Source organism: Eptatretus burgeri, chromosome 4 (genome assembly GCF_056783735.1).
Source record: "Eptatretus burgeri isolate ZD-2024b chromosome 4, Ebu_testis_v1, whole genome shotgun sequence".
NCBI classification, from domain to species: Eukaryota; Metazoa; Chordata; class Myxini; order Myxiniformes; family Myxinidae; genus Eptatretus; species Eptatretus burgeri.
This window is the reverse complement of record NC_140964.1, coordinates 77,859,794-77,885,638: the sequence shown is the minus strand read 5'-3', so window position 1 is coordinate 77,885,638 and position 25,845 is coordinate 77,859,794. Positions and strand designations below refer to the sequence as shown.

General features: G+C 44.2%; 3 protein-coding genes and 1 long non-coding RNA gene across 19 annotated transcripts in view; 3 read left to right on the top strand and 1 right to left on the bottom strand.

The window, feature by feature from the left end:
- The window catches only part of LOC147028432 (nuclear receptor corepressor 1-like), a 319,774-nt gene extending 316,021 nt beyond the window's left edge, over positions 1-3,753 (top strand). For all 10 annotated transcript variants that reach the window (XM_085878838.1, XM_085878839.1, XM_085878836.1 and 7 more), the window contains 2 exons: positions 629-805; positions 1,013-3,753. In XM_085878838.1, the coding sequence (XP_085734964.1) occupies positions 629-805; positions 1,013-1,224 (389 nt within the window). In that variant the 3' untranslated portion in view covers positions 1,225-3,753. The remainder of the gene's footprint in view (positions 1-628; positions 806-1,012) is intronic.
- Positions 3,754-4,805: 1,052 nt separating this feature from the next.
- LOC147028431 (uncharacterized) lies at positions 4,806-8,873 on the top strand. Its single transcript, XR_015057568.1, has 3 exons — positions 4,806-5,569; positions 7,617-7,722; positions 7,923-8,873. It is a non-coding gene; the product is annotated as an uncharacterized LOC147028431 (long non-coding RNA).
- A 1,751-nt stretch (positions 8,874-10,624) lies between these two features.
- Positions 10,625-22,442, bottom strand: LOC147028430 (uncharacterized). Of its 4 annotated transcripts, XM_085878833.1 has the most exons (4): positions 21,680-21,800; positions 14,930-15,002; positions 12,816-13,021; positions 10,625-12,059 (listed from the first exon to the last, which is right to left on the bottom strand). In XM_085878833.1, exons 1-4 carry the CDS (start codon positions 21,735-21,737, stop codon positions 11,938-11,940), a joined length of 459 nt encoding a protein of 152 aa, XP_085734959.1. In that variant the 5' UTR covers positions 21,738-21,800; the 3' UTR covers positions 10,625-11,937. The 4 variants fall into 4 exon arrangements, 1 of the variants encoding a protein (XP_085734959.1); XR_015057565.1 differs by lacking the exons at positions 12,816-13,021; positions 21,680-21,800 and adding an exon at positions 22,034-22,442; XR_015057566.1 differs by lacking the exon at positions 12,816-13,021.
- The window catches only part of ADGRD1 (adhesion G protein-coupled receptor D1), a 141,572-nt gene continuing 137,730 nt past the window's right edge, over positions 22,004-25,845 (top strand). Inside the window, exons 1-2 of one of the 4 annotated variants that reach the window (XM_085878829.1) lie at positions 23,223-25,149; positions 25,386-25,466. In XM_085878829.1, coding sequence (XP_085734955.1) covers positions 25,126-25,149; positions 25,386-25,466 — 105 coding nt within the window. In that variant the 5' untranslated portion in view covers positions 23,223-25,125. Of the gene's footprint in view, positions 22,138-23,222; positions 25,150-25,385; positions 25,467-25,845 lie in introns of those variants that run through there. The other 3 variants (XM_085878832.1, XM_085878830.1, XM_085878831.1) reach the window with 3 other exon arrangements.

Below are 25,845 nucleotides of genomic sequence, written 5' to 3'. Positions count from 1 at the left end.
GGGCAATTTCGTTCTGATCAGACAAACTTTAGTCGAGTTATGGAGAAAAATGTTAAAATATCTTTAATTAGGTCATGACCGTAAAAATTGAGCCAAGGTCAAAAAATGATGTCAACCCCACATACTTTCTTTTCACATTATTGATGTAAAATTTCATCCCGAAAGTCCCAGCCAGCAGATACAACTCGGAACTTTCGGAAATTGGGAGTACAGGAAGAAAAATATAATAGTTAATCATAATTTTCTTGGGGTCGAAGAAACGATGTGGTACCATTAAAATTTGGGGCACTAATTATAGAAATAAACCCTACAACAGTTATAATATTTTATTGGGTGAGGATTAATAAAAGATCAGAGTAATGACAGGGCTCAACACGAGCTGTTGATGAGTTGCTGCTTTGTGTGATTTGAGGGAGAATCAGGATTGGACGGAAACGGGAAGTCAGCTGCACAGACATAAGATAATGCAGATGAAAAGAGGTATTGTGAGTTTGCAGTTTAGAGCTCACAAACAGGAAATTTACACCTCGTACGTGCCTCAGTCATTTTGAACATTTGTTTTTATCGATTATTTGTGTCATCCCTCTTGACGGACTTGAGCATAAACGTTTGTCTGACTTGTATGCAGGAGGGAAGCCAAAAATTTCTCTCAGGCCGAACAGTCGCAAAGCCAAGTCTCCTGGGCCTGTGGGCCAGGTGTACGGAGAGCGACCTGCGTCTGCTTCCTCTGTGCATTCTGAGGGAGACTGCAGTCGGAGGACGCCTCTTACGCACCGCACCGTGGAGGATCGGCCTTCATCTACAGGTCTGTTTTCTACCTGATGATTTTTCTATCCTCTCTTTGTAAAATTCAAAAGACTTAGTTGGCAGTTCAGGTTATGTGGTGCAGGTGTGCTGTTTTCAAAAGCAATTGAAGCTGAATTTTTATGCAGTTGTGATAAAGGCAAAGTCAGATTATTCCTGCACTTGCCTTGCTTATGAACGCTCTCGTTCAATTATTGTCAATGCACAGGATCCACGCATTTCCCCTACAACGCTTTGTCGGTGAGGCTGCCTGGAAGCTCTGCACCTGCACCACCTACTGTGACGACGCAGTCAGCAGCACAAGTACCTCCCACATCGTTTCCACCTCGTCTACCTGTGCAAACACAACGAACATGGGAAAATGAACCCGCACCTCTGCTTTGTGCAGATTATGAACCGCTCACGGACAATGATGACTGAGCTTCTGAACGCGCACGTGTGGGCTTGGCTCTCAATGTTACCACCCACTTTCCAGGCTCTGCCTACCTTTCAAGCTCCCTCTCTCACCCACCCCTCCCTTCCCCTGCCACCCTGTCTAACCAGCCAGCTCTTCCCTGCCGTGTAGTGGCCGGAAAAAGGAGTTGAGCCGTGCTAGCCAGAGCCATGCTTCCGACGCGCTGGTCTCACCTTGATCGGCACGTGTAGATCCAGGGGGAGTGTGTGTGAGCAGGTGAAGTGAGACACCATCTGCTAGTATTGGAAAACAGCGCGTGGGGAGAAAGGGGAGAGGAGTTTAGGAAATTGTGGTTTCCGACAGAAGGTCGGAATGCGGTTTTGGCTGGAGTTCCAGCAGGAAGAGAAATCGCATGACGTGGTCACGTGACCAAAAATGGACGTTGCAAATGGAACATGTCGGCATGAAATTGAAGTCATGTGACTAAGGGCACCAGGGGGAGCCTGAGTGAGGGGATGTAGTTGCGAAAGGACCTGTACACGTATACAGTATTGTATTGACGAAGCTGGGTTTTTAACCTTATAAAAAGATCTATCCCAGTTCTGGTCCCAAGCTGTGTGCCTACGCCTAGTTTTATATTTGTATATATCGTCAACCTCTTGGGTCCAGTTTTGTGTTTTCGCATTTTTTTTATTTTTTATTTTGTTCCTTCCCCAAACGCCCCTCACCCATTGCCCTCATCATCAACTTCATTATTTTATTTTGTTTCCCTTCATTGTTTGCTGCAACTATGTTTGCGGCTCTCAATTCAAGGAGGAAAGATACGATACTTGTTCTCCGACCAGTTTCCTCCCTTCTCCTGGGTCATCATCCTCAATGTGACCACCATCGCTCTACAGAACCCCCAAGACCATCCGCCCAATTCGTCGAAGGAGTCGCCTCGAGTGATTGGCGAACCTTTTTCTCGACGCGTCCTTCCTCGGACCACCATTGGCCTCCTACGTCCACCATTGGCGGCCCCGTTATTCCTGATCCCACACCATTTCAGGCTGCACGCACTCTCGCCAGGAGCCAAAACACTACCTCCAAACTGGGCTTTCATTTTAGCCAAGAGAGTGCTCACACGTGTTCCTTTATTGTCAGGAAAAATGTTTTTTTTTCTATTGTTTGTATCCTGACAGTTCAATTGACCTGATGGCTTGAGCTTACCGAGTCCGTTTCGTTCTTTTTACGTTGAGATTTGACTCCTGGTGAGATAGCCCGTTTACACTTTCCTCCCCATCAATCGCCGGCCCCTGGCTCGGGCCCAACACACGTGGTAATGAACCTCAACCATACCTGGCATTTCAAGTCGACTCCATGCTCCGTGCATTTCATCTCGTCGTGGAGCTTCGGAGCTGTTAATTTTTATTTTTTCCCATCACCGTAGCCACGTTTACAACATGCGGAAAGCTTGGTATTGTGTACACGGATAGGCCTGATACGATGTTAGCAGGTCGCTGAATGTCCCTGCGAAGGTCGAGCCAGGGTGGCAGTCGCAGGGTGCTGCTAAAGGCGAGCGCGACGCGCAAGCCGCTCACAATAACACTTATTGCTACGGTCCTGTACTTGGTCAAGCTTTGCCTTTGCTTTTCCCTGTAGCGGTGTTTCCTACGCTAGTGGCTCATCGTTTAATTTTCTTTTTTACTTTATAATAAACATAATCCAGTTACTTGACCGTGAAAAAATTGCTGCTGTGTTGTTAATGTCGTGAACCATTCTGATCTTGAGTGGTCTGGAGGTGAAGGGGTCGAGCCCTGTTCACAGGGCCGAGACCCAGGTCAGGGGCTCGAGCACACATACAGGAAGTGGTGGTATTTGAGGAATCATTTTTTTCAGTCATATTATTAGCCAGGTTATTGTGCTTCTTGGGCTGCATTCAGTCACTGTCAAACTTACCCGAAACAGCTGGTGTACCACTTCATCACGCTGAATTAACTACAGCAATATAATAACAACACCGTCCTTATTTACCAAGCATTTCATCCGCTACACAATACTCTCGATCTATCCCAGATCAATTTGATCCACATTTAACGGTAAACATCTTTTACAAGATTACATTTGTGGACAATGATTTTGTAAGTGGCCGAGACAAACTCGAAATGAACCATAACTTGTGACAATCATCATATTTAAATGGTTAAGAGTGTGTGAAACTGAGAATGTCCAGTTTTCTGGCTGAAATACTTTGTGTTCATAAGAAAAGGAATGGAATGACTTTCACATGTCTCTCTTCCTTATGTGTACAGGACAATGTCTACATTACTATTCCATTTAACACATGGAGCAATGATTCTCATGCATGAAGCCAATTTTGTTGATTCACAAATGTCAAATCTATTCGTTCTTAAGATCATTTTCACTGCAACAGCTCATAGTTTCTCTTTGATCTTACCAGCAGTGTTAAACTCGGGTAGAGGAGTTTGGGGGTAATGGGGGAGGTTTGGGGGCGGTGGTGCGTTACACGCTGCCTCTGCCTTTGCTGTTGAATAAAACTTGATGCTTTGAAATGAGTTTTGGGTGTGACATTCCACACCAGGTCCAAGCAATATTACTGCTGCTGCTTTTAGCTGCTCTCACAAAGCTGCAACTCGTCAGCTCAAGGTTGGGCAGGGAGGCAAGGGGAGATGGGGATGCATCTGGCTCTGTTTAAGCAATTTTGATTTTGATGTACTGTACTCTTTTCAGAGCATTGGTGCTGCCGAAGCAGTTTCTTGGCAAGAGTTATACTGGGTGGTTTGCCATTGCAATCCCAGCATTGTTTGTCCGAGCTCTATCCTTTTAAATACCACGCAAGGAAGCAGCATGTACCTTTTTTATTTTATTTTTTTAATGCTTGAAGTCTTTGGTTTTACTTGACTGGGGTTTGAACCACCAACCTCCCAGACTCAGAGGGGACACTCTAAACTGAGTCTGGTGTGTTTAGCCGATAGTGGAAATAATTTTCACCTCGTCGGCAGGTTTGTGAAAGTTGGCAGGATGTTCGACACGAATATTAAACTTTGTCAAGAACGCAGCCAAGCTAAAATTACCCAATGATGGCTGGCCGCCGTTTGGAATTTCAAAATGGCCGTGCTCCTCTGTCTCTCTGGTCGCTCGTTTCATGTGCCTTGTGGAACGTCACAACTCTTTGGGCATTGTAGTTTGTCTCTTTCATGATGTCTGCAATAAGCAAATAGACGAATGTTTTGGTAACTGCAGAGCACACATGTCAACCCATCTAGCCGAGCCAAACGTACGAACTTCCTTAAGTGGGTCCGGTGTGTTGTATCTTGTCACAGAAGAAACACTTCGTTTCCCTTGCTGATCTACTGGCATATGGGTCACTTCCCGGAGTACACTCCTCCAAGCTGGCAGCAGCATCCTCTGTGGATTTGGACTTACTGGAGTTCTCGTGAAGCTATATTGAAAGGAGAACAACAATTGACTCAAGATATATCGGTTTCAGTCACAAAATATGGTTCTGGGATAGATATACATACATACATACATACATATATATATATATATATATATATATATTTACATATACATGCTGAAATGGAGGGGTTTCAGTACTCATGATGCAGTGCGTGGCCACCATATCGGTTGGCAAGGTAAACGAGGCCAAATAATTAGCCAAACCCTCCAGTGCAGTCAGAATAACGAGATAAACGTGCTACATTGTAGAGCTCCTGCTATCGTTGCCAGGGAAGTGAATACAGCCAACATGGCGGCATGCATGGCATTATGGGATAACTCTGAAAACTCAATACTAATAGGGCCGTTTCACCATAGCTAATATTAAGTACTGCTATTAATAGCAGCCCAGTCCCAATTGTTCCCACTTTGTGTGACCAGAAAGGGCATTTTTGACCCAAGTCTTTCGTGAATGGCTAGGCCTCTGATGCTCGACCATTGATGATTTTGGTTGAATTTGTCCAGGGTGTCAGAAGATAACTCACCTACTTTTCATGATGGGCACCAGATCGGATCTTCATCACGTAAACCAACTATAATGCTGGCAGACTGGACACCCGGCTCGATATCCATCTGAGTGACGGAGCACTTTGTGGTGCCAACGCCCTGCCTGCGAAGCACCAATCGGACAGTTTGTGGTCGGGAATCAAACCCAGACGAGATGGAGCAAAGGTTGTCATGTGTGCCACACAAGCCGCACAGTGTGATGAGATGAGCATCGGATTTCCCTTCGAGTCACGTGGTTGGCGTACCACGCTCATGAGAGCGATGTGACTGGCCCCCAGACAGTTTGACACTCGCTCTGAATGAAACGTCTTGTGCCTGGAACATGGATTTTTTTTTAACTCGGAAACACTGTGATCCCTTCAGGTAACCATTTTTATACGATCTGTATTGTGATTCTTTCGATTAACCATGCCCATGTTGAGATTCCTTCATGTTATCGGTTGTTACCTCCGCTACCAAAGGTGGGAGTAGGTTATGTTTTCACCCCTGTCTGTCTCCATTTGTTTGAGGAGAGGGTATTGCGTTTGGTTCGATTTGTTTGTCTGTTTTTTTTGCCAAGTATGTTGGTTGTTTGTTTGTTCGCACAGAACTTTAGTGTTTTTGTCCGCAACCGTTTGTCGGATTGAGGCAAAATTTTCGCCATAGCAGTGACTACTCACGTAGAATGTTTTATTTATAATTATGATGTCAAAGGTCACGTGATGTAGCAGTCATATTGTTTTTTTTTCTTCAAAAAAAACCTTGAAACATCTCAGAAAAAAGCTGAACAGATCGAGGCGAAACTTTACATGTATGACCGCCTGTTCAGGAGGAACAAAATGTTTACACGTATGATGTCATAGATCACATGTTTTGGCAGCCATATTGGATTAACCCTAAAACCTATTTTAAAAAATCTTCTCCAGAACGGCTGGACAGATCGAGGGGAAACTTCACACAAATGTTCCCCAAGCCACGCGTATACAAGTTTGTAAAGGAATATTTGATAGGTCACATGGTTTGGCAGCCATATTGGATTGAAGAAAATATTAAATAATGTTTTCTCTGGAACCGCTTAATCAATCGACGTGAAACTTCACATCTCTGATCGAGTACTGATGGAGAATACACGTTTTAAATTTCAACTTGATCGGACGAATGATCTGTCGCTCAAATTATTAAATTTTTTGATCTGGGTTCTTGTTTTTTTGTTTGTTGTGTTTTTTAAAAAAAAAATAAGGCTCACTCGGCTGTGGGTTTGAGGGTAGACGAGTAACAGCTGAAATGTGAATCCTATCCAGGTTCCTCCTGATGATTCATCTTTGCTTTTTGCTTGTTCGGGTTCCTTTTGATTACTCCAATGCAGGACTGAACCTATTTGGTCTTCCATTTGATTTGAATTGAATTTATTTTAATCCCATTCTTAATTCAATTTAATAATAATAATGAAAAACGTAATGGGTCAAGGTCAGGTGGCCGATCAAAGTGGGGTTTCATCAAAGTATGAGGTCTTGGTACCCGGTCATCACTGCCAGCAGTTATACAGTGGTAGTTCTCATGATGTCTTTTCTTAATTACATAACGCACCAGTGCACAAACACCACACAAAAGTTCTGGCGAGGTTCTACAATCTCTGATTGATATTTTTCTTGTACAAAAATATAATGGGCCCGATATGTTCTGCTGGATCAGGCACTGGGTGGCGTTTGTATGTGCTCCACTGAGTGCCCTTGTAGTTCATGTAATTATTTCTGCAAACCAGTTGTTTATGCAACACGTCCTCTATACTGTGCCAAGGTGTTTTATTCATCATTCTAATTATCTTACTTCCTTCATTACCCCAACATTACCCATAGTGCAAAGCGGGGTCAAGCAATTGGTTTACTCTGTCTGTCTGTCTGTCTACAGACGTCACTTTATGATGGAGGAACAACTTAACTTCAATTGAATATTATATTTTGAACATGAATCGCAACGTGAACCTGCAGTTTAGGATCAGCAGTACTTTGGTTCTGAATTTGGCAAATACTTTGGTTCGGATGCGCGCTTCGTGGGACAGCAATTATTGCTCCAGCCGGTCTGCCAGCCTGGCAGTCAAACAAAATTGAAAATCGTTCCCAAATCGTTCTATTCATGCCTGTTGGTAAAAAGTTCACAAACAAAGCTGTTATATAGATTGTACTCAGAAATGCAAAGCAAGGGTTCAATCGACCCTTCCCATGTCCTTTTTCTCAAGATTAAGGTGTTCGTGAGGTTAGGTATTCTCTGAACGCTCATTTGTAGTATCACCTCCGCCACCGAAGGTGAAGGAGGTTATGTTTTCACCCCTTTCTGTTTGTTTGTTCCTTGCAAAATCAAAGATTTTTCAAGTATATTTGTCAGTCGATTTTGTTATTCTGCCTGTCTGTGTTTGTCTGTTTGCCGCCTACAGATCATAATTTCAAAACTAATCTTCATGAAACTTCACCACATGGTAGAGTTTGTCATAAGGAAGAAGCCTATTGTTTGTGAGGTCAAAGGGTCAACATACGCCAAAGGTCAATAACTAAGCTGGTGTTTCTAAAATCCTCAATTTTCATCCGATTGACTTGAAATTTGAAGAGGATGTATATTTCAGGTCATTGAATTCAACCACCAATTATTTTTGAGATCAAATTTGTTTTATGCATTTTGCAAGTATCATGCTCTGCACGATGTCTTCTTGTTTGTCTGTCTGTCTGTCTGTTTTTGTGTGCAGGATATCTCAAAAAGTTGTGCACGGATCCGGCTGGAATTTGCTGGGCAGGTTCGGTGTGTGACAAGGACGAACTGATGAGATTTTGGTGAAGATCCGGATCCGACTACGAGGATTTTTTGAGTAATTCTTCACTATTGAGAGATAGGGCCAAAAATGATATATGGTACGATATCACAAAAAGTTGTGAACGGATTCGGATGAAACTTGTTGGACATGTTTGGTGTGTGACAAGGAAGAGTTTATTCAATTTTGGTGAAGATCCGAATCTGGATCTGGTTACGATAGTTTTTTTAAGTGAATCTTCACCATTGAGAGATAGGGCGAAACCGATATACATGATATCTCAAAAAGTTGTGGACATATTTGGATGAAACTTGGACTTGTTACGTGTGTGACCACAACAAATTGATTCGATTTTGGTGAAGATCCAAATCTGGAGACGAGAATTATTTGATTTTTAAAGTGATTCTTCACCATTGAGAGATCGGGCCAAAAACGATATAGTACTGTATGGCACGATATCTCAAAAATGTATTGAGCCCGGTATGTTCTCATGGATCAGGCATTACATGGCGGAGGTATGCGCTCGACCGAGTACCCTTCTCATTTTAATCAGTTTTTTTTTCATCTCTTTTCTTCCTTACGTTTACGAGATTTGTAAAGTACAGTTTCCATCAACAAGAGTCTTTGAACTGTGCACTTGCTATTTTCTTTTGGAAGCCCCTTTTTATGCATAAAAACTTTTGATTTAAATGATTAAATCTGGTTCATATTTGTTACTTACAGGAAAGGTCACGCGTGATCATCCAAAACCATGATGCTCATACAAACTCGGATTAATGTGAAGTGATATTGAGGTTGTATCAACGACGAGTCTGTCATTGTTCTCTCAGATTGTAAATGGTTCATTGATACTTTACACTATTGGAAATAATTATCTTTCTATTACTAAAACTCTCATCATGTATGTGTATATATGTATATATATATATATATATATATAATATATATATATATATAATATATATATATATATATATATGTATGTTCCCGAAATACAGCCAAAACGGTACAGGATAGCGCAAAAATTTTCGGCCCACCTTACTCATCATTCCCCTGCGGTGTGCAGTATCAAGTTTCGTTCAAATCGGGCAATTCCCGATTCAGTCAAGTGCTCTTCGGGAGTATTTGATCAACGCAAACAACCTCAGCGGTATAATTCGCTGGAACTATCTTTTTGTTTTTTTTGAAATGATTTTTTTATCAACCGCTGTCACAATGGGAACCCAACGGGTTCACGGGTCGTCGAGTCATAGCAATAAATAAAAGGGTATAAAAGAAAAACACACTAAGAAAGCCACCAATTTATTGAAGGACAATGAACTGCACCAGAGAAGTCACGTGCCGGTCGTTTGCACCGCGATTTGTTTTCAAGCAACCAATCAGAAACTGCCACGCCCATATATGGACCATAAAAAGTACAGGTCGTGAAACTGCCCAACCATAATTGGATTCGTCAATGTGCGAATCCAGTTAAGATTCCCAGGACAAATTATAACTGTGTGACAAACATGTTGAGAAATCGAAGTGTTGCTTGGAGAAGGACCATCCGTGAAAGAAATTTAACAATTGACTCCACGTATCAGTCAGAGCCACATGCACGGGTTATGGAGTAACTTTCATGAAACTTTAATTTACAATAGTGCTTGAGTTGGAGAAAGCTGAGATTTTTCCGAAAGAAAGTAAATTTTTTGCATAACACCACGAAGATTCAGGATAGATTTTGCTATAAATACAGATGTGAATGTTACCTTGATAGCTGTGATTCAACCAAAGGGTTGAATAGGCATCAGAGCGCTAACAATAGGATGTAAGCAAAGCTGGAGTTATGTTCTGTGTAACATTAGAATTTCAGTTCAACTTACTTGTTCAATCATGAAGAGTTTTTGCTGTATCATGTGTTCAATCATGAAGAGTTTTTGCTGTATCATGTTCATGCACAACATCTACAGTGAAGCATGGGGGTGGGTTTCAATTCCAAAATTTATTGTCCCCTGATATTGAGAAGTATACAAGGCACATTGTGATCCGTCATGTCTTTACCAAAGGAACACTACTCATCAGGTGTGATTCGCCCTTTCCAGGAATATACCCATGCCACGATGGGCAGAAGCATCACGATTGAAGAAAGGAGGTTGTTTTGTTTTTTTAAATTTCAAATTCACCTGAAACAAGGCTGAGAGCCAGTAAATGTGTAGGGCCACAGAGAAAAAGAAGAAGAAGAGTAGAACCTGTTAAAACCTTCACCGAGTCCTGAAACAAGGAAAGGTCTTCAGAGGAGCACTGTGCAGTAGGGGCATAACTAGGCCATGTGGAAAAATAAAATTTCCCACCCCCATTGGGTGTTTTTATGAGGAGACACCATCTCCATACTAGATGGTCGTTGGCTCCCGATAGGAGCTCATCTGCCCTTTTGGTGGTAAAAAATATCATTAGGTATAGGTATAGGTGAAAGGAAAGATCCTTGAAGATTCCGATGTCGTTGGTTTTTAACTTTCCAATTCTTGAGTTTATTTTCTCAACAAAGCAAAGAAACTGAAGCAAACAAGATGCTCACTGGACTTTTAAGAGATTGAGGACACCATAAATGGAAGGGAGTGAAAAGCACAACATCATGTGCCTGGAAAGTAAGGAAATTTAGGAAACATAAAAGGTGCAAACACATGTGAATACAGAGAAAAGGGGGAAATCAGAAAGTTTTTTTTTTTTTTTTGCCCAATTGTTCCTTCCTCTCTGTTCCACATCACAATTGTGGTGGTTTGCATCTTAATGTGCGTCTGAATGTATGATCTCCTCTCCACCCCACCGTCAATTTAATCCCACCCATTCATCTCCAACTCCACGCCCCCCAACCAACACAAACACACTCCCTCCAACGCCCCCAGCACCCTCCACTATGCTCCCCTCGCCATCAAGCTCTCTACCATTTCCAACTAACACGTGGGATCGTTGCGATTTCATAAGAGGTCCCTCTTTCCAGCAAAACTTCCCCGTATTGACCCTTGTGTCGACATAACGAAGTGAGTGGGTGGTCCATGAGGGTTCCACGGTCTCGCCTCCAATCGATTCTCCACGAGCAGGTCCATCCCATGCTGCCCGCATGGCCGGAGCGCACCTTCCTTGTGATATTTTGAACAACTCAACGAGGCAACATACAAGGTACCGACCCCTCTATCTATTTCCTTCATTATGTAAATGATTCAAAGCTAATCTGATCATCTGTAAGTTCGGCATGATTACGTTTTTTAATAAAACCAAATAATTTATCATCACCATTCTATTCATCCCAATCATCACTTGGAATAATCACCATTCCATTCATCCCAATAATCACTTCGAATAATCACCATTCCATTTATCCCAATCATCACCATTCTATTCATCTCAATCATTACCCAATAATCACTATTCGGTTTATCCCAATAATCACTATTCCATTCATCACAATAACACTATTCGATTAATCTCAATAATCATGATATGATTCATCCCAATAATCACTTTGAGTAATCCCAATAATCACCATTCTATTCATCCCAATAAAAACTTCGAATAATCACCATTCCATTCATCCTAATAATCACCATTCTATTCATCACAATCATCACTGTTCGTGTTATCCCAATAATCACGATTCGGTTTATCCCAATAATCACTATTCCATTCATCACAATAACACTATTCGATTAATCCCAATAATCACCATTCTATTCATCCCAATAATCACCATTCGATTCATCCCAATAATCACCATTCGATTCATCCCAATAATCACTATTCGATTCATCCCAATAATTACTATTCGATTCATCCCAATAAGGGCTCTGCATGTCTAAGTGCCCTCCTGTGGCTTTGGTTCGTGCCACTGCACGAACTGCACGTGGAAATGCAGCATCGCATGGTCATATGAAAGAACATCAGATGAGATTGCGATCTGAGGATGTTTTTAATGGAACTAACTCCTTTTGAACTCCAGGAGACATTGAAGGCGTTTCGTGGTCTCACCATGTTCCAGGCACACTCCACTTTGTGTCTGCAGGTGTTGTTGATGCTCCCGGTGAGTACCAATGGCTGAACCTGTGAGTGCACACAGTCCATGGGATTGTAATGTAACAGAGAGGTATACCATACATTACTTGTTATTACCCCAAGTGCGTCGTGTAAAGTGAGGTTAAGCATTTGGTTCACTCTCTCTCTCTCTCTCTCTGTCTAATTCTATTCAACCCAAAATTATGTTTTGGTATGTATTAATAGATATTGTTGTGGTTACCAAATTCGCAAACCACCATTCAGGTCCCTTAGGTGAGGTATCTCGGCAAGTGCATGTGTAGTTAGGCCCAAACCCGTTGTCTAGTGGGAATACATGTCATTTATGCGAGCTGCGACTCTTCAGGATAGCCGTTTTTCTTTTACTATCTTTATTTTGGACCAACCGCCATGATTACCACCACAACCACAACATCAACCACCAACCACAACACCGCTTCACCACAACCGCCACGACCTTCACGTCACACCTCGCAACCGTAGCATCGCCACCGTTCTTGCCCCGCTGTGGGTACCGGTGTTGGACTCGTGCAGGGCGCACGTCGAACAGCGTGTACAAAATCACGGATTTTGTGCTTCAAAAACGGATCAAAAACGACACACGCCCACTTTTTGCCGTCCAATCGGTGAGCGAGGGGCGATTTGGCCCCGCCTCCAGAACGATCGATATATGCAAATTTGTGGATCAAAAAGCCTTCACGCCCACTTTTTCTCGGGCCAATGGGGAGCGAGGTGAAAGGTCAAAGGGAGGGGGTCAAAGGCGAAGCTACGGGGGGATAAAAGGACCGTGTTCGTCAGTCAGAGTGTGTGGAAGTCTGGAGCCCGAAGCCTGCAGTAGCTGGAGAAGCTGAAGAGAGTCGAACGAGGAGAGCCCAAAGAAGAGTCCAGGGTGGAGAGTCCAGAGGCGGAGAGGCGGCAGCGGCGAAGGCAGACGAGGGGGTGCTCGCGACGGTGCCGGGAGCTGCACGCCCGAGGAAGGCCGGCAGCGCGACCTGGCCGAGGTGGAGACGCACACCAGGGATAATAAAGATCCTCTATACCCCGAGCATCAGCAACCCCCTCCTGTTTCCCCCCCGCGCTGAGATAGTGCGACCAAGGGGGCCCCGTTCCCACCCCCTGCCAGACACCGTCCGCGAGGCCCGCGGAGTGAGGCGCCATCGCCGCTCCGCGTCTCATCACCAGACGGGTAGGCGCGACCCGGTCTCGGCCTCAGGCCCGCCTCATCCTTGAGGGTATTCTTTCCTTGGTTTTGGGTATGTGTTGTCGGCGCCGTCTGTGAAGTAGAATTGTATAAGTGTTGCCGTGTGCTCGGTAGTCGGTATTAGCTCTGCACTGTGTTTTCACTTTTATATTTGCTTTTTGTGTAAATGGAATTGTGTTTTCTTTTTTGTGTGCATTTGGTGGAATTGTATTTGTGTGCTTCCCGTGTGCCGCGAATAAATGTGCTTTATTGTTGAACTGTTCTCCCGCTTCGCTTCGTCTTTTCCTCCATTGAATCCTCATCTTGCTTCACGTAAAGGGTTGGTAGTGGGCTGAATACGCCCGATAATTAATCGAACCGTCGAGGTCGACGATAACACCGCTCGGTTATTCTGATAGTACGGAACGGGTCGCTTAAGTGGCCCGTGTCCGAAGTCGACCTGCGGCGAGGTGCGATCGCCCGGTCTACCCTCCGCGTGGGTACTTAGGTAGGTCGAATTTGGCGAGCAACCCTATCCCACGCGGGGGCTGATTGGCTCGATCGCGGTGAGACCGAAAGGTCCACCCGTGACTGGTTCCTGGCGTTAGTCCGAGAGGGTCACGACTGGATTGTCCGTCCGGTGGGCGACGTGCCGCGATTCGAGTTACATGGCTCCCAGCACGCCGGCGGGCGCGAAGACCGCAACAATATTATATTATATTTTGTTATTTTGGTATAGATTAAATCCATCGGTGTTATTAAATTCGGCTTATGGTACACTAGTGCAAATTTCCTCGCTACGCTCGCCTCTCCACAAGTCGTTTCAGTGATTGACGTCACAGATTTGCTGTGTTGTAATGATTTACACCAATCATAATACAAACATTTCTTTTGAACAAATTTATTTGTAATATTGGTGATATTATATTTATTTGAAATTTATTTCTGATATAAGAAGGTCCAAGTGGTCGAAATGGTCAAGGGTCGAAGCTGTCTAATCTGCCTAAAGGGTGTAAGGGGACTAAATGGTGTTAAGGTCGAAAGGGTCTTGGGGGGGTCTTTTGGGTCTTTAGAAAATATATCTTTAGAATATCGCCTTTGGAAAAGAGCAATGGTTCCCAAACTTTTTTGTCCAAGACCCAAAATTTGAAATCACATTTGCCTCGCAACCCAAATGATACTGGTACCTCGTGTACCTATGATAATAATTGTCAGAGAAAATGCTTTTGACATGAAACCCCCCCCCTCAAAAACTGAGATTTTGAGGGGGGGTCAAGTTTGGGTCACAACCCTGGGTTTGGGACCCCTGATCTAAAGGTTCCTCAATGACTTTTGGGTCCTTGGGGACTTTTGGATATTCTAGGCCTTTTTGGTCCTCTGGATTTTTTGGGTCTTAAGGTTCTTTAGGGGTCTTTGGGGTTTTAAAGGGTCTTCAACGGTTGAAGGTTCTCAGCAGTCTAAAGCGTTGAAACGTACATTCCAATAGCACGTAATTACCAGACATACGAGTGTGAAGTCAAGGTGCAACCGACGTTCCAACAGTACGTAATTAATAGACATTTAGTCACCAGCTTCACTGTGAAAGGAACATTCCAATAGTACGTAATTTATCGACGTTCGTGTAGTCTGCAACTAACGTTCAAACAGGACGTGATTAATCGGCATATCGTCTTCACCGACTGACTCACGGCTTCACGGCTTCACTGCCTGACCACCTCACCTGGAACTTAGTTCCGGGGAGCCAATGAGATGGCGCGTCGTCCGTCCGTCCACAAATACTTGTAACTTCTTCTCTGAAACGAGACAGACGGTTTTAATGAAACTTTACCACAACCCTCATCACCGTGTATGTACCATAGTTTGTTCATGGCATTCAAAAAAAAAAATCGGGCCCTGAGGGGGTCTACGGGGTTACCCCCAAAATAGGTATTTGCTTTCTTCTCAGAAACGACGCACACAATATCGATGAAACTTGACCAAAACCTTCACCACCTGTGAAATACCAAAGTTTGTTCACTCCATGAAAAAAACAAAAACATCCACGGGTATTTATTTTCTTCTTCGTTACATATTTTGTTGGTCATCCATGCCTACCGGTGGTTCCCTGGCTTTCTTATACAGTTGCTACCAGGTGAGCACCCAGGGGTATTGCCCCTTTGTTTATATGTAGACTGGGTATAGATTCTACACCTCCCCTCCTCAAGCCTGGATTTTGGGTCATTCCACCATGTGGATTACCACATATGTGATGATTGTTTAAAAAAAATTATAAAATGCTTAATGTTTTCTATATTTTATTATCTTGGTATGAAATGAATCCATTTCTGTTTTTACATTTTTCAATACTTGTTTCAGTTGATTTGTGGATGGTTTGGATATGTATCGCCTTTGGAATGGTTCTGTCCAGTGTCCATTCACCCACCCCCCTCCCCCAACACACACACACACACACACACACACACACACACACACACACACACACACACACACACACACACACACACACACACACACACACACACACACACACACACACACACACACACGCACACCATCCCTCATGATCCTGGGCTGCTCTGATTAAGTCCACATTTACGTTCAATTTATCTTCCTAATGAAACGATTAATGTTTCATAGATTTTTAAATTTTGGCCTTTGTGCACGAGCCCAAAGACAAAGTAACTTCCTGGCATGGGAATCACCATCATACAGTGCCTGTAGAAAGTCCACACCCCCTTTTCAAATTTTTCACTTTTTGTTGCCTTGTAGCCGAGAATTAAATTCCATTAAATCAGACTTTTCCACCTTTATTTACACATCGTAACCCACAACTTCCAAGAAAAAAACAAATTCTACAAATTTCAAAAAATCAAATAAAAATACAAAACGAGAATGTCTTGGTTGGTCAAGCATCCACCCCCTTTTCTTAGCAATTGTAAACAAGAACAAGTCTGAAGACGACGATGGTTCACGAGCGATATTTGACGATGTAGATTGTTTCAGAAGTCAAGGATGAGACAATGTGATAATGTTTGACCAAGTTATAAAAATGATCAACATGACGTGGTACGAGTGACAGGTTATGAGCTGCAAAATGTCGAAAACCCGGTTTCGTTCAACAACTTCAAAAATTTGACCTTTGCATAACCTTTAAAGGTCACAAAACAATGTGGACATTAAAATAAGGAAACAGGATATGTGCTGTAGCTTGTTGGAGTTAGTTCGTCGAAGAAGGTCGAAAACCCGGTTCGATTCCCACAACTTTGAAAATTTGACCTTTTTGAACTTTAAAGGTCAAAGGTCAAGGATTATGACCTTTGGTGCAAAACTTCCTCTGGAACATTCCAGGAACAATATAACGTCATATAGGCTATATGGCATTTCGCACTCCTCGGATTATCCATACTTTGATGAAATCAGCGTAAAAACAAACTTGAAGGGGGCGCCACGGGCAAGGTGTTCGACCTAGAGCAAAATGGTTTCAAGACTTTAGGTGGGGAATGACCTCAAGATTATGCATAAAAAATATTGTCATCCTAGCTCTCAAAGTTAGGACGGTGGTATGATTTTTATGTCAAAATTCGCAATTTTCTAAGTTTTTGACCTTGTGACCTTGACCTTGGGATGAAAATGAAAAATCGGACAACGACAAGTTTTAAATAATTCATTTTGCTGTTCAAATACCGAAGAACCCATTCCATTCAGTCAATTCCCTGGGAGAAGATCAAAAGGGGGAAAAAAATACCCCCTAAAAATGGCTATTTTTTGGGCGTGGCTTCGCCCACAATGGGTATAGCACGCCCTCATCCAGGAAAACACAACTAGACATTGATATCGAACACATAACCAAGTTTCATCAAGATCGGATCAAAGTCCACGGAGTTATTCTCTGGACAGACAGACACACAGACAGACAGACAGACAGACAGACACAGACACATAATGAATATAGTGGTCACTCTGGCTGGCGCTCGTGAACCAAAAAGAGCAATCGGAGATTGCAAACCCTCGCCAGGACTTGTTCTGTGTTGTGTTTGTGTCGTTTTGTGTGGTGTTTGTGTACTGGTGGGTTACGTAATTAATAAGACATAACTATAACTGCTGGCAGTGATGACCGGGTACCAAGACGTCACTCTTTGATTGGACACCTGACCCTGACCCATGACCTTTTTCATTGTTATTCAATTGAATTTGGAATGGGATTAAAATAAAATAAATTAAACTCAAATCAAATGGAAGACCAAATAGGAGCAGCCCTGCATTAGATTAATCGGAAGGAACCCAAACAAGCAAAACAGCAAAGATGAAGTCATCAGGAAGAACCTGGATGGGATTCACATTCCAGCTGCCACTCCACTGCCCTCAAACCCATGCAGGCACAGCCAAGTGAGCCTTTTTCAAAAAATAAAAGAAAAAAAAGAACCTAGATCAAAACAATTAAATAATTCTGGCTGCCAGACCATGCGTTTGATCAAGTTGAAATTCAAAATGTGTATTCCCTATCACTACTGGATCATAATTTTGAAGTTTCACGTCGATTGATTAAGCGGTTCCAGAGGAACCATTATTTAATGTTTTCATTCAATCCAATATGGCTGCCAAACCATGTGACCTATCAATTATTCCTTAAACATTTGGGGAACATTTGTATCAAGTTTCCTCTCGCTCTGTCCAGCCGTTCTGAAGAAAAAAATTTTTTCATTGATTTCTGGGTAAATTCAATATGGCTGCCAAACCATGTGAGCTATGATGTCATATGTGTGAAACTTTTGCTTCTGCTTGTAAAATTTCGCCTCGATCTGTTCAGCCACTTCAGAAAAGGAGATTTTTAAAGCATTTTTTTTTGAAGAAAAAAAAACAATACGGCTGCCGAATCACATGGCCAATGACGTCACCAATTGTTTTTCTCTGGACCATTTTATCACCAGATGACCCTCAAAAATTTTCATACTGATCAGATGTAGCTTTCTACATCTGCAATTATGACATCAAAAAGAAGGCACCTCTGATGTCATTAAACAAAATCACATTCCCCATGAGGAGTACTTGCCGTGTGCCACGTTTCAATTTTTTTCCTCGGTGTGCTTTCAGATGCAGAGGTCCAAAGTTTTCCAACATGGCTGCCACACCATGTGACCTATGACATCATAATTATCATTAAAACATGACATGAGTAGTCGCACCTACGGAGATAATTTTGCCTCAATCCTACAAGCGGTTGTGGAGAAAAACATGAAAGCTTTGTGCGGACAAACAAACGGACCCAAATGCAATACCCTCTCCTTCGGCGAGGGTAATTAGCTCAGGTGTAACCAATCACCTTCGAAATCACAGCCCAGGTTACTTGGCCTCCATCTGAGTTAAATTATAGTGATTCTGGTTATTTCAGAATAAAATTAGCCGTTCCTGCTGGTTTCCTCTGCTGGGTTGTGCAATACACAGCAAAGACTCAACCATGAGCCCCAAGGATCTTTCATATGACCTCCTGGATAAAGTTGTGGAAAGGCACAGTTCGTGTGTGTCAGGTCAGGTCAGAGTAGATCTGTGACTCTGTGGTACCATGTAAACCTATACTAACCTGTTCCATGGTCTGTTGTCGGTGACTAAACCGTCTCCCCCACCAAGTTCCTTGGTGAAGAGGGTGTATGATATGGACACCCAGCAGGATGAAGAACAAAACCTGTCAAAGGGTGGAGGAGCTCCTTGTGAACCAACGGCCATCCATATCTAGTGAACAACTGTGTCTTCAGAAGTCCTCCTGCAGTTGGGTCTTTTTTTTTTTTAAGGAGGTTGTTGGCAGGATTTGCATTCTGGCCACCGTAAAACCCTTCATTCCGCAAAACATTCTAAAAGCAAAAATAAATCTGAAAACCCACTCCGTGGCAGTACCTCTTGTGCAGCTGCCCTTGGCAGGGCAGCTCAACAGATGATGGAATTGGGGCAAAGCATTCAGGACCCCCGATCTTTGATGATGGGAGGGAAACCACGGGGTAACCTTCCTGGGTCAGATTGCAGTAGTGTGTGTCGGGGAGGTGCTGAGGTGTTGTTCACCAGACGGCGGTCTCTTTGGGTTACCCAGAGGTCCCTTCGGGTGGGTGCCTGGAATTTCCTATCCCAAAGAAAGGATGATCACTTGTCTCTGTTATCACCTGAGCTCAAGCGTTTGGACATCGGTATTGCAGCACCCTCTGAGATTCGGAGACCGGATTGTGGCGAGATCACGGTGGGTGGTTACACCTACTCTTGGTGTGGTCGCTCTGATGGTTACTATGCCCAAGGAGTTGCTGTAGCTGTGTCCAATAAGCTCACTCCAATGATAACTGAGATAACACCTGATAACAAGCGTATTATGCGACAAAGGATTCGTCACTCCTTGGGTGTCATTCCCCTGGTCTCTGTACATGCTCCGACTGAGGCAAGTGATTTCACTGTGAAGGAAGCATTGACCTTTGCCACACTCGAGTTTTTCGTTGATCAGTGCCCCAGGAGAGATACTCTTCTCTTCTTGGGGGATTTCAATGCATTAACTGGAACTGATAGGGATGGTTATGAGACGTGTGTTGGTCCCCATGGGTCTGGAACTGTGAACCAGAATAGCACTAAGTTCCTTGACTTTGCAAGGTCATAGCCAGGGTGGCTGGTTCATGGTTTCAGCACCCACAGGCTCATCGCTGGACTTGGTATTCCAATGCTGGCGATGTGGCAAAGGAAATTGTCCATGTCCTCGTTGATGGTCGCTGGAGGATGATCCGGAACTGCAGGGTCCACCGGAGTGCTCAGTTCCTCAATACTGACCACAGGCTTGTAGTAGCAACTCTGAAGTTGCAGCTTAAATCCAGGAGAATGCTACCATCCCAGCCAAGGTTGGATGTAGGCAAACTCAGTGGATGAGAGGGCAGCTGAGGAATTTGCAAACAGGTTGAGTGGAGATTTGGGGGGTCTGGGTGCTTTGGAGGATCCTGCAGATTTGTGGAGCACCTTCAAGCCCACCATCCTTGATGTTGTCGGTGGGTGTCTTGGAACTCACCATGGGGCGAAGAAGAATTTTTTCTCTCATGGGATACTGGATGCCATTGTCCAGAGTTGCAGGGCCAGGCTTAATGGCAGAGCTGAGCTGTTCAGCGAGTTGAAGCGTAAAACTGTATGTGCACTGAGGGTGGACAAGGAGGTCTATGAGCATCATCTGTGGTCAAGTGATTCTTGGCCTGCTTCCAGGGTAATTTGCACATTGCGTTCCTCAAGCCCATCCCTCGGTGTACTGCAGTTCGAGCAGAGGGTGGTTGGCTTTGGACAGAGGAGTCCAAAGTGAAGGCCCGCTGTGCCATTTATTTTGAGCGGCTGTACCAAACTGATCCACCTGCTGTCGAGTTGGATGTCAGGGGTGTTACAATACCAAATGCTGACCCTCCAATCAACTGTGGTACACCTTCATTTGTGGAAACACAGGCTGCGGTGAACCGGTTGAAATGGGATAAAGTTCAAGAGATTTGTGGCATCCATGCTGAACTTCTCAGGCTGGTGGAAATGCTGTACTCATGTCGTTGCATGCAGTTTTGTGCTCTGCCTGGAACACAGGCATCGTCCCAACTGATTGGAAGAGGGGTCTTGTTGTCCCTCTCTGGAAAGGGAAGGGTGATCGCCAAGACTGCAACAACTACCGAGGGGTGACGCTGCTCTCAGTGCCGGGCAAGGTCGTTGCTCGGATAATTCTCGATAGGGTTTACCACCATCTGCTTGAGCACCAGCGTCCAGAGCAGTCAGGCTTTACACCAAAGAGGTCAACGATTGACCGTATCCTTGCACTTCGGGTCCTCATCGAACACAGACGAGAGTTTCGGCAGGAGCTGCTTGCAGCCTATGTTGATCTCTGTAAAGCGTTTGATTCAGTGAATCGGGATGTCCTCTGGAGGATTCTTGGTCTTCGTGGGGTGCCACCAAAACTGATCGATCTGATGTCTGAACTCTACTCTGGTACTGAGAGTGCTGTGAGATGTGGTGGTACCATCTCTGACTTATTTCCAGTTGTTACTGGAGTTCATCGTGGATGTGTACTGGCCCTCACACTTTTCAGCACTTGTATGGACTGGATTCTGTGGAGGATGTCAGAAAGATCAAGCTGCGGTGCATCGTTTGGGAATGTCAAGATCTTGGACCTGATTTCTCAGATGATGCAGTCATCTTTGCGGAGACTTGAGATATCCTTTTGGGGGCCCTCGAGGTGCTGAATGAGGAGTCGGAGCCGCTGGGATTACGGGTTTCTTGGGTCAAAACTAAGATCCAGGCTTTGAAGGTCCCTGACACCCAAAAGTACTGAAAAAAAAAATATATATATATATATATATATGTATATATATATATATATATATATAAATAATACATGTCCTATAGGAGTTTTTCATTGTGATTTCAGATCTGACAATGTTTTTTTCACAATACTCATTCTGAAAAATGTAAAATTAAAAAAACAAACCTCTTCGGGAACGGCCATAAAAATTCTCCTGAAAGGGGCGTAACCCACATGACGTCATATGCAGGACGACAAAGGCTTCACGTTAATTACTCAGGTTGGTGGTCTACGTGATTCTATTGGCTTCCTGTGTGTTTCCACATTCGATTGGTCGACTCGATCGCTTCGTTCATTTCTGCTTTAAAAACATCGAACATTTGGTTTTGAATAATGGATGACATGGACTTTGATTTGTCTGGTAACGACAGTGAGTGTGAGAGAAATGAAGGATTTTGGTCTGAATCAGATGGAGAATTGTCGGATAACATAGTCGCGGGAGGTGAAGTTCAGGCAGCTGGAAATGAAGTACGGTCTTACCAGTTCGAGCCCGAAGCAGGACAAGCAGAGAAAAATGGCAATGAAATTCCCAGAGTTCATGACGATCGGGAGGACATCGAAGGAAGACTCGGAAATAACAACTGGTTAGATTAAATCCTATTCGTAATTCAATAATGTAAATTCGACTTGCATGCTGCTCGATATCAGAAATATTTTGGTGATGTGACGTGACCAGCGCAGCACAGCGGACATGTTGCTCCACAGCGAATTAATCACAAGCAAGGCCGCCCATGTCATCGGTTGCGTTGGGCACAATCTTTAAGTACGCTTACGATAATCCGGTAATTATAATACAAAGTTAACGATAATCCGATAACCATAACTACTTTTTAACAAAAGGCTAATTTATGCTGAACCCAAGAATAAAATAAGCATTATGCGTCTTTTTAGTCTATGACACGATGGACTGTTAGTAAAAAAAAATTTTTTTTTAATTGTTCAATTTTAATGTGTTTCCAACAAACACAAACCGTTTTTTTGTAATTACGTAAAGATTGGTATTCCCGCCAGTAAACCAACGGCTCTTCCATGCTCGTGGTACTTATACAGCGCCTAGACATTTTTGGGCGCCGGCTCGCATCACCATCGGGGAGGGCCGTGCGCATGCGCAGAAAACTGTGTGGGCACAGGATCGGCCCCTTGTGCAAGCTTGATCTCGCGGGAAGTTGACTCGTCGTGTTATTCTGTTTCCTAAATCATGGCGGCGTCGGATCTCATCGTTCTGATGGTGAAAAACAGTAGAACGATAAAAATGTTCAGAATAAGGACGACGGATTTATCGTCCTTAAAAATAAGGACGACGGATTCGTCGGCCCAGTCGGACGGACGACGGATTCGTCGGCCCAGTCGGACGGACGACGGATTCGTCGGCCCAGTCGGACGGACGACGGATTCGTCGGCCCAGTCGGACGGATTCGTCGGCCCAGTCGGACGGACGACGGATTCGTCGGCCCAGTCGGACGGACGACGGATTCGTCGGCCCAGTCGGACGGACGACGGATTCGTCGGCCCAGTCGGACGGACGACGGATTCGTCGGCCCAGTCGGACGGACGACGGATTCGTCGGCCCAGTCGGACGGACGACGGATTCGTCGGCCCAGTCGGACGGACGACGGATTCGTCGGCCCAGTCGGACGGACGACGGATTCGTCGGCCCAGTCGGACGGACGACGGATTCGTCGGCCCAGTCGGACGGACGACGGATTCGTCGGCCCAGTCGGACGGACGACGGATTCGTCGGCCCAGTCGGACGGACGACGGATTCGTCGGCCCAGTCGGACGGACGACGGATTCATCGGCCTTGTCTTGACTCTAGAAATCTCGAGTCACTCCACTCTGTGCGAGTTACTGTATGTGACATCACGCTGCGACCCGCTGAAGTCAACTTTTTTAAGGGGCGGGGCATAGCAAGTTGTGAAAAGCACCAGAAATGATCGAAATATTGGTCTAATTATCCCATTTTTGATTAAAAAAATAACATGGGTGATTTCTTCACTTGGAAGGTCAAGTTAATATATAAATAACCAGAAAGTTTTGGGTGTCATGGGACCTTTCATGACATCTTGGATACTGCTATTTTGTCTGTACCTGTTTGTGGTGAGGATGTTGAGGTCGTGGAGAGATTCATTTACCTTGGCAGTGATATTCATGTTTCTGCTGGCTGTGGGCCAGAGATCAACAGACGTCTGGGTCAGGCCTGGGGAGTCATGTATTCACTGGATCATGGGGTGTGGCGCAGCCGGTACCTGTGCGGGAGGATGAAAGTCCGAGTCTTCAAGTCCTTGGTGCTTCATGTCTTGCTCTATGGATGTGAGACTTGGACTCTGACCAGGGATCTGCGATGGAGACTTAATTCCTTTGGTACCAGGTCTCTTTGGAGAATCCTTGGCTATTGCTAGTTGAACTTTGTGTCCAACGAGTGGTTGCTGAGAGAGACTCAAAAGAGATTTGTTACCTGCATAGTCTGTGAGCATCAGCTGCGGCTGTATGGACATGTGGCTTGTTTTTCTGACACTGATCCTACTCACCTGATTCTCTCAGCGAGGGAGTCTTGTGAGTGGAGGAAGCCAATGGGCCGACCACATGCCTCGTGGTTGCAGCAGGTTGATCGGGATCTCAAGGAGATGGGGATGGGCCAGGCATCTGCCTGAAGGGTGGCCAGACAGAGGCCCCGGAGTACCAGCGGAAAGTGGATGCAGCGACGCGCTGCTCTGGCGCATGCTCTCATACCTGACCTGACAGCACAGGGGATGGGTATAGAAATATTTAAAGGCCTTGAGTATCCATTGGAGCACAGCCAAAACAATCATTAAGAAGTGGAAGGCATATGATACCATCAAGACCATGCCTAGATCAGGCCATCCCTCCAAACTGGATGACAAAGCAAGGAGACTGATCAGAGAGGTCACCAAGAGGCCAAAGGCAACTTTGAAAGAGCTTCATGCCTTTATGCAAAAGACTGGTCAATGTGTGCACATGATAATTTCCCAAGCACCCCACAAGTCTGATCAGTATGGTGTGGTGGCAATAAGGAAGCCATTACTCAAAAAAGCTCACCTTGCATCCCGTTTGAGGTTTGTAAAAACCACTCCTGAGATTCTGAACAAATGTGGCAAAAAGTTTTGTGCTCTGACGAAACTAAGATGGAGCTTTTTGGCTTAAATGCAAAATGTTGTGTTTGGTGCAAACCCAACACAGCACATCACCAAAAGAACACAATGGAAGCATCATGTTATGGGTCTGTTTCTCATCAGCAGAGACTGCGGCACTTGTCAGGAAAGAAGGGAAAATTAATGGAGTAAAATCCAGAAAATCCGAGAGGAAAACCTGCTGTCCTCTGCAAGAAAGCTGAAATTGGGACAAACGTTCACCATGCAGCGTGACAACGACCCCAAGCACACAGCCAAAGCTGCACTTGAGTAACTAAGGAATAAATAGATAAATGTCCTTGAGTGGCCCAGTCAGAGCCCCGACCAATATCCAATCGAAAATCTGTGACATGACTTGAAGATTGCTGTCCATCACCATTCCCCACATAACCTGACTGAGCTTGAACAGTTTTGTGCAGATCGATGGGCAAATATTTCCCATTCAAGGTGAGCAAAGTTGGTAGAGACATATCCCAACACACTCACAGCTGTGATTGCTGTCAAGGGTGCTTCCACCAAGTATTAACTTAGGGGGTTGGACCCTTATCCAACCAAGATATCCTAGTTTTGTATTTGTAATTAATTTTCTGAAATGTGTAGAATTTGTTTTTCACTTGGAAGTTGTGGGTTACGATGTGTAAATAAAGGTGGGAAAAGTCTGATTTAATGCAATTTAATTCCAGGTTATAAGGAAACAAAAGGTGAAAAATTTGAAAAGGGGGTGTCCACTTTCTTTCGGCACTGGAGCTTCAGCAGTTATTGAGGTCGGTTGGGCTGCAGTTTTACATTTTTTTGAGAGGGGAAGAACCACAATAAGAAGTACAAATTGGCGATTTAGTACTTGGCAATCTCCCGATGTGGTACTTCATCAATGTATTTTGGAATCTTTTTAAAGTCTTGTTCGTTCAGAAAACTCTCGAGAATAAAAGTTATGGCTTTTAAATGCTTATGACTTCACTCTTTAAGAGTTTGAGCATATCATTGTGTACACATTTGAATGAGCAGCCATTTTTCCCCCTTTATCATCCCTCTATATCTAGTACTACCGTACTCCACAATAACAATAAACATCATGGGTCAGGGTCAGGGGTCCAATCAAAGCGGGATGCCTTGGTACCCGGTCATCAATGCCAGCAGTTATAA

Bases quoted from the DNA above. Each gene is read 5' to 3' on its own strand.
- LOC147028430 (XM_085878833.1), bottom strand. From the start codon at position 21,737: ATGACGTCATGTGGGTTACGCCCCTTTCAGGAGAATTTTTATGGCCGT. The intron at 15,003-21,679 runs GTTTGTTTTTTT...GTCTCGTTTCAG, and splicing joins TTATGGCCGTTCCCGAAGAG to AGAAGAAGTTACAAGTATTT. The intron at 13,022-14,929 runs GTGAGGTGGTCA...CACCTCGGCCAG, and splicing joins TCCCCGGAACTAAGTTCCAG to GTCGCGCTGCCGGCCTTCCT.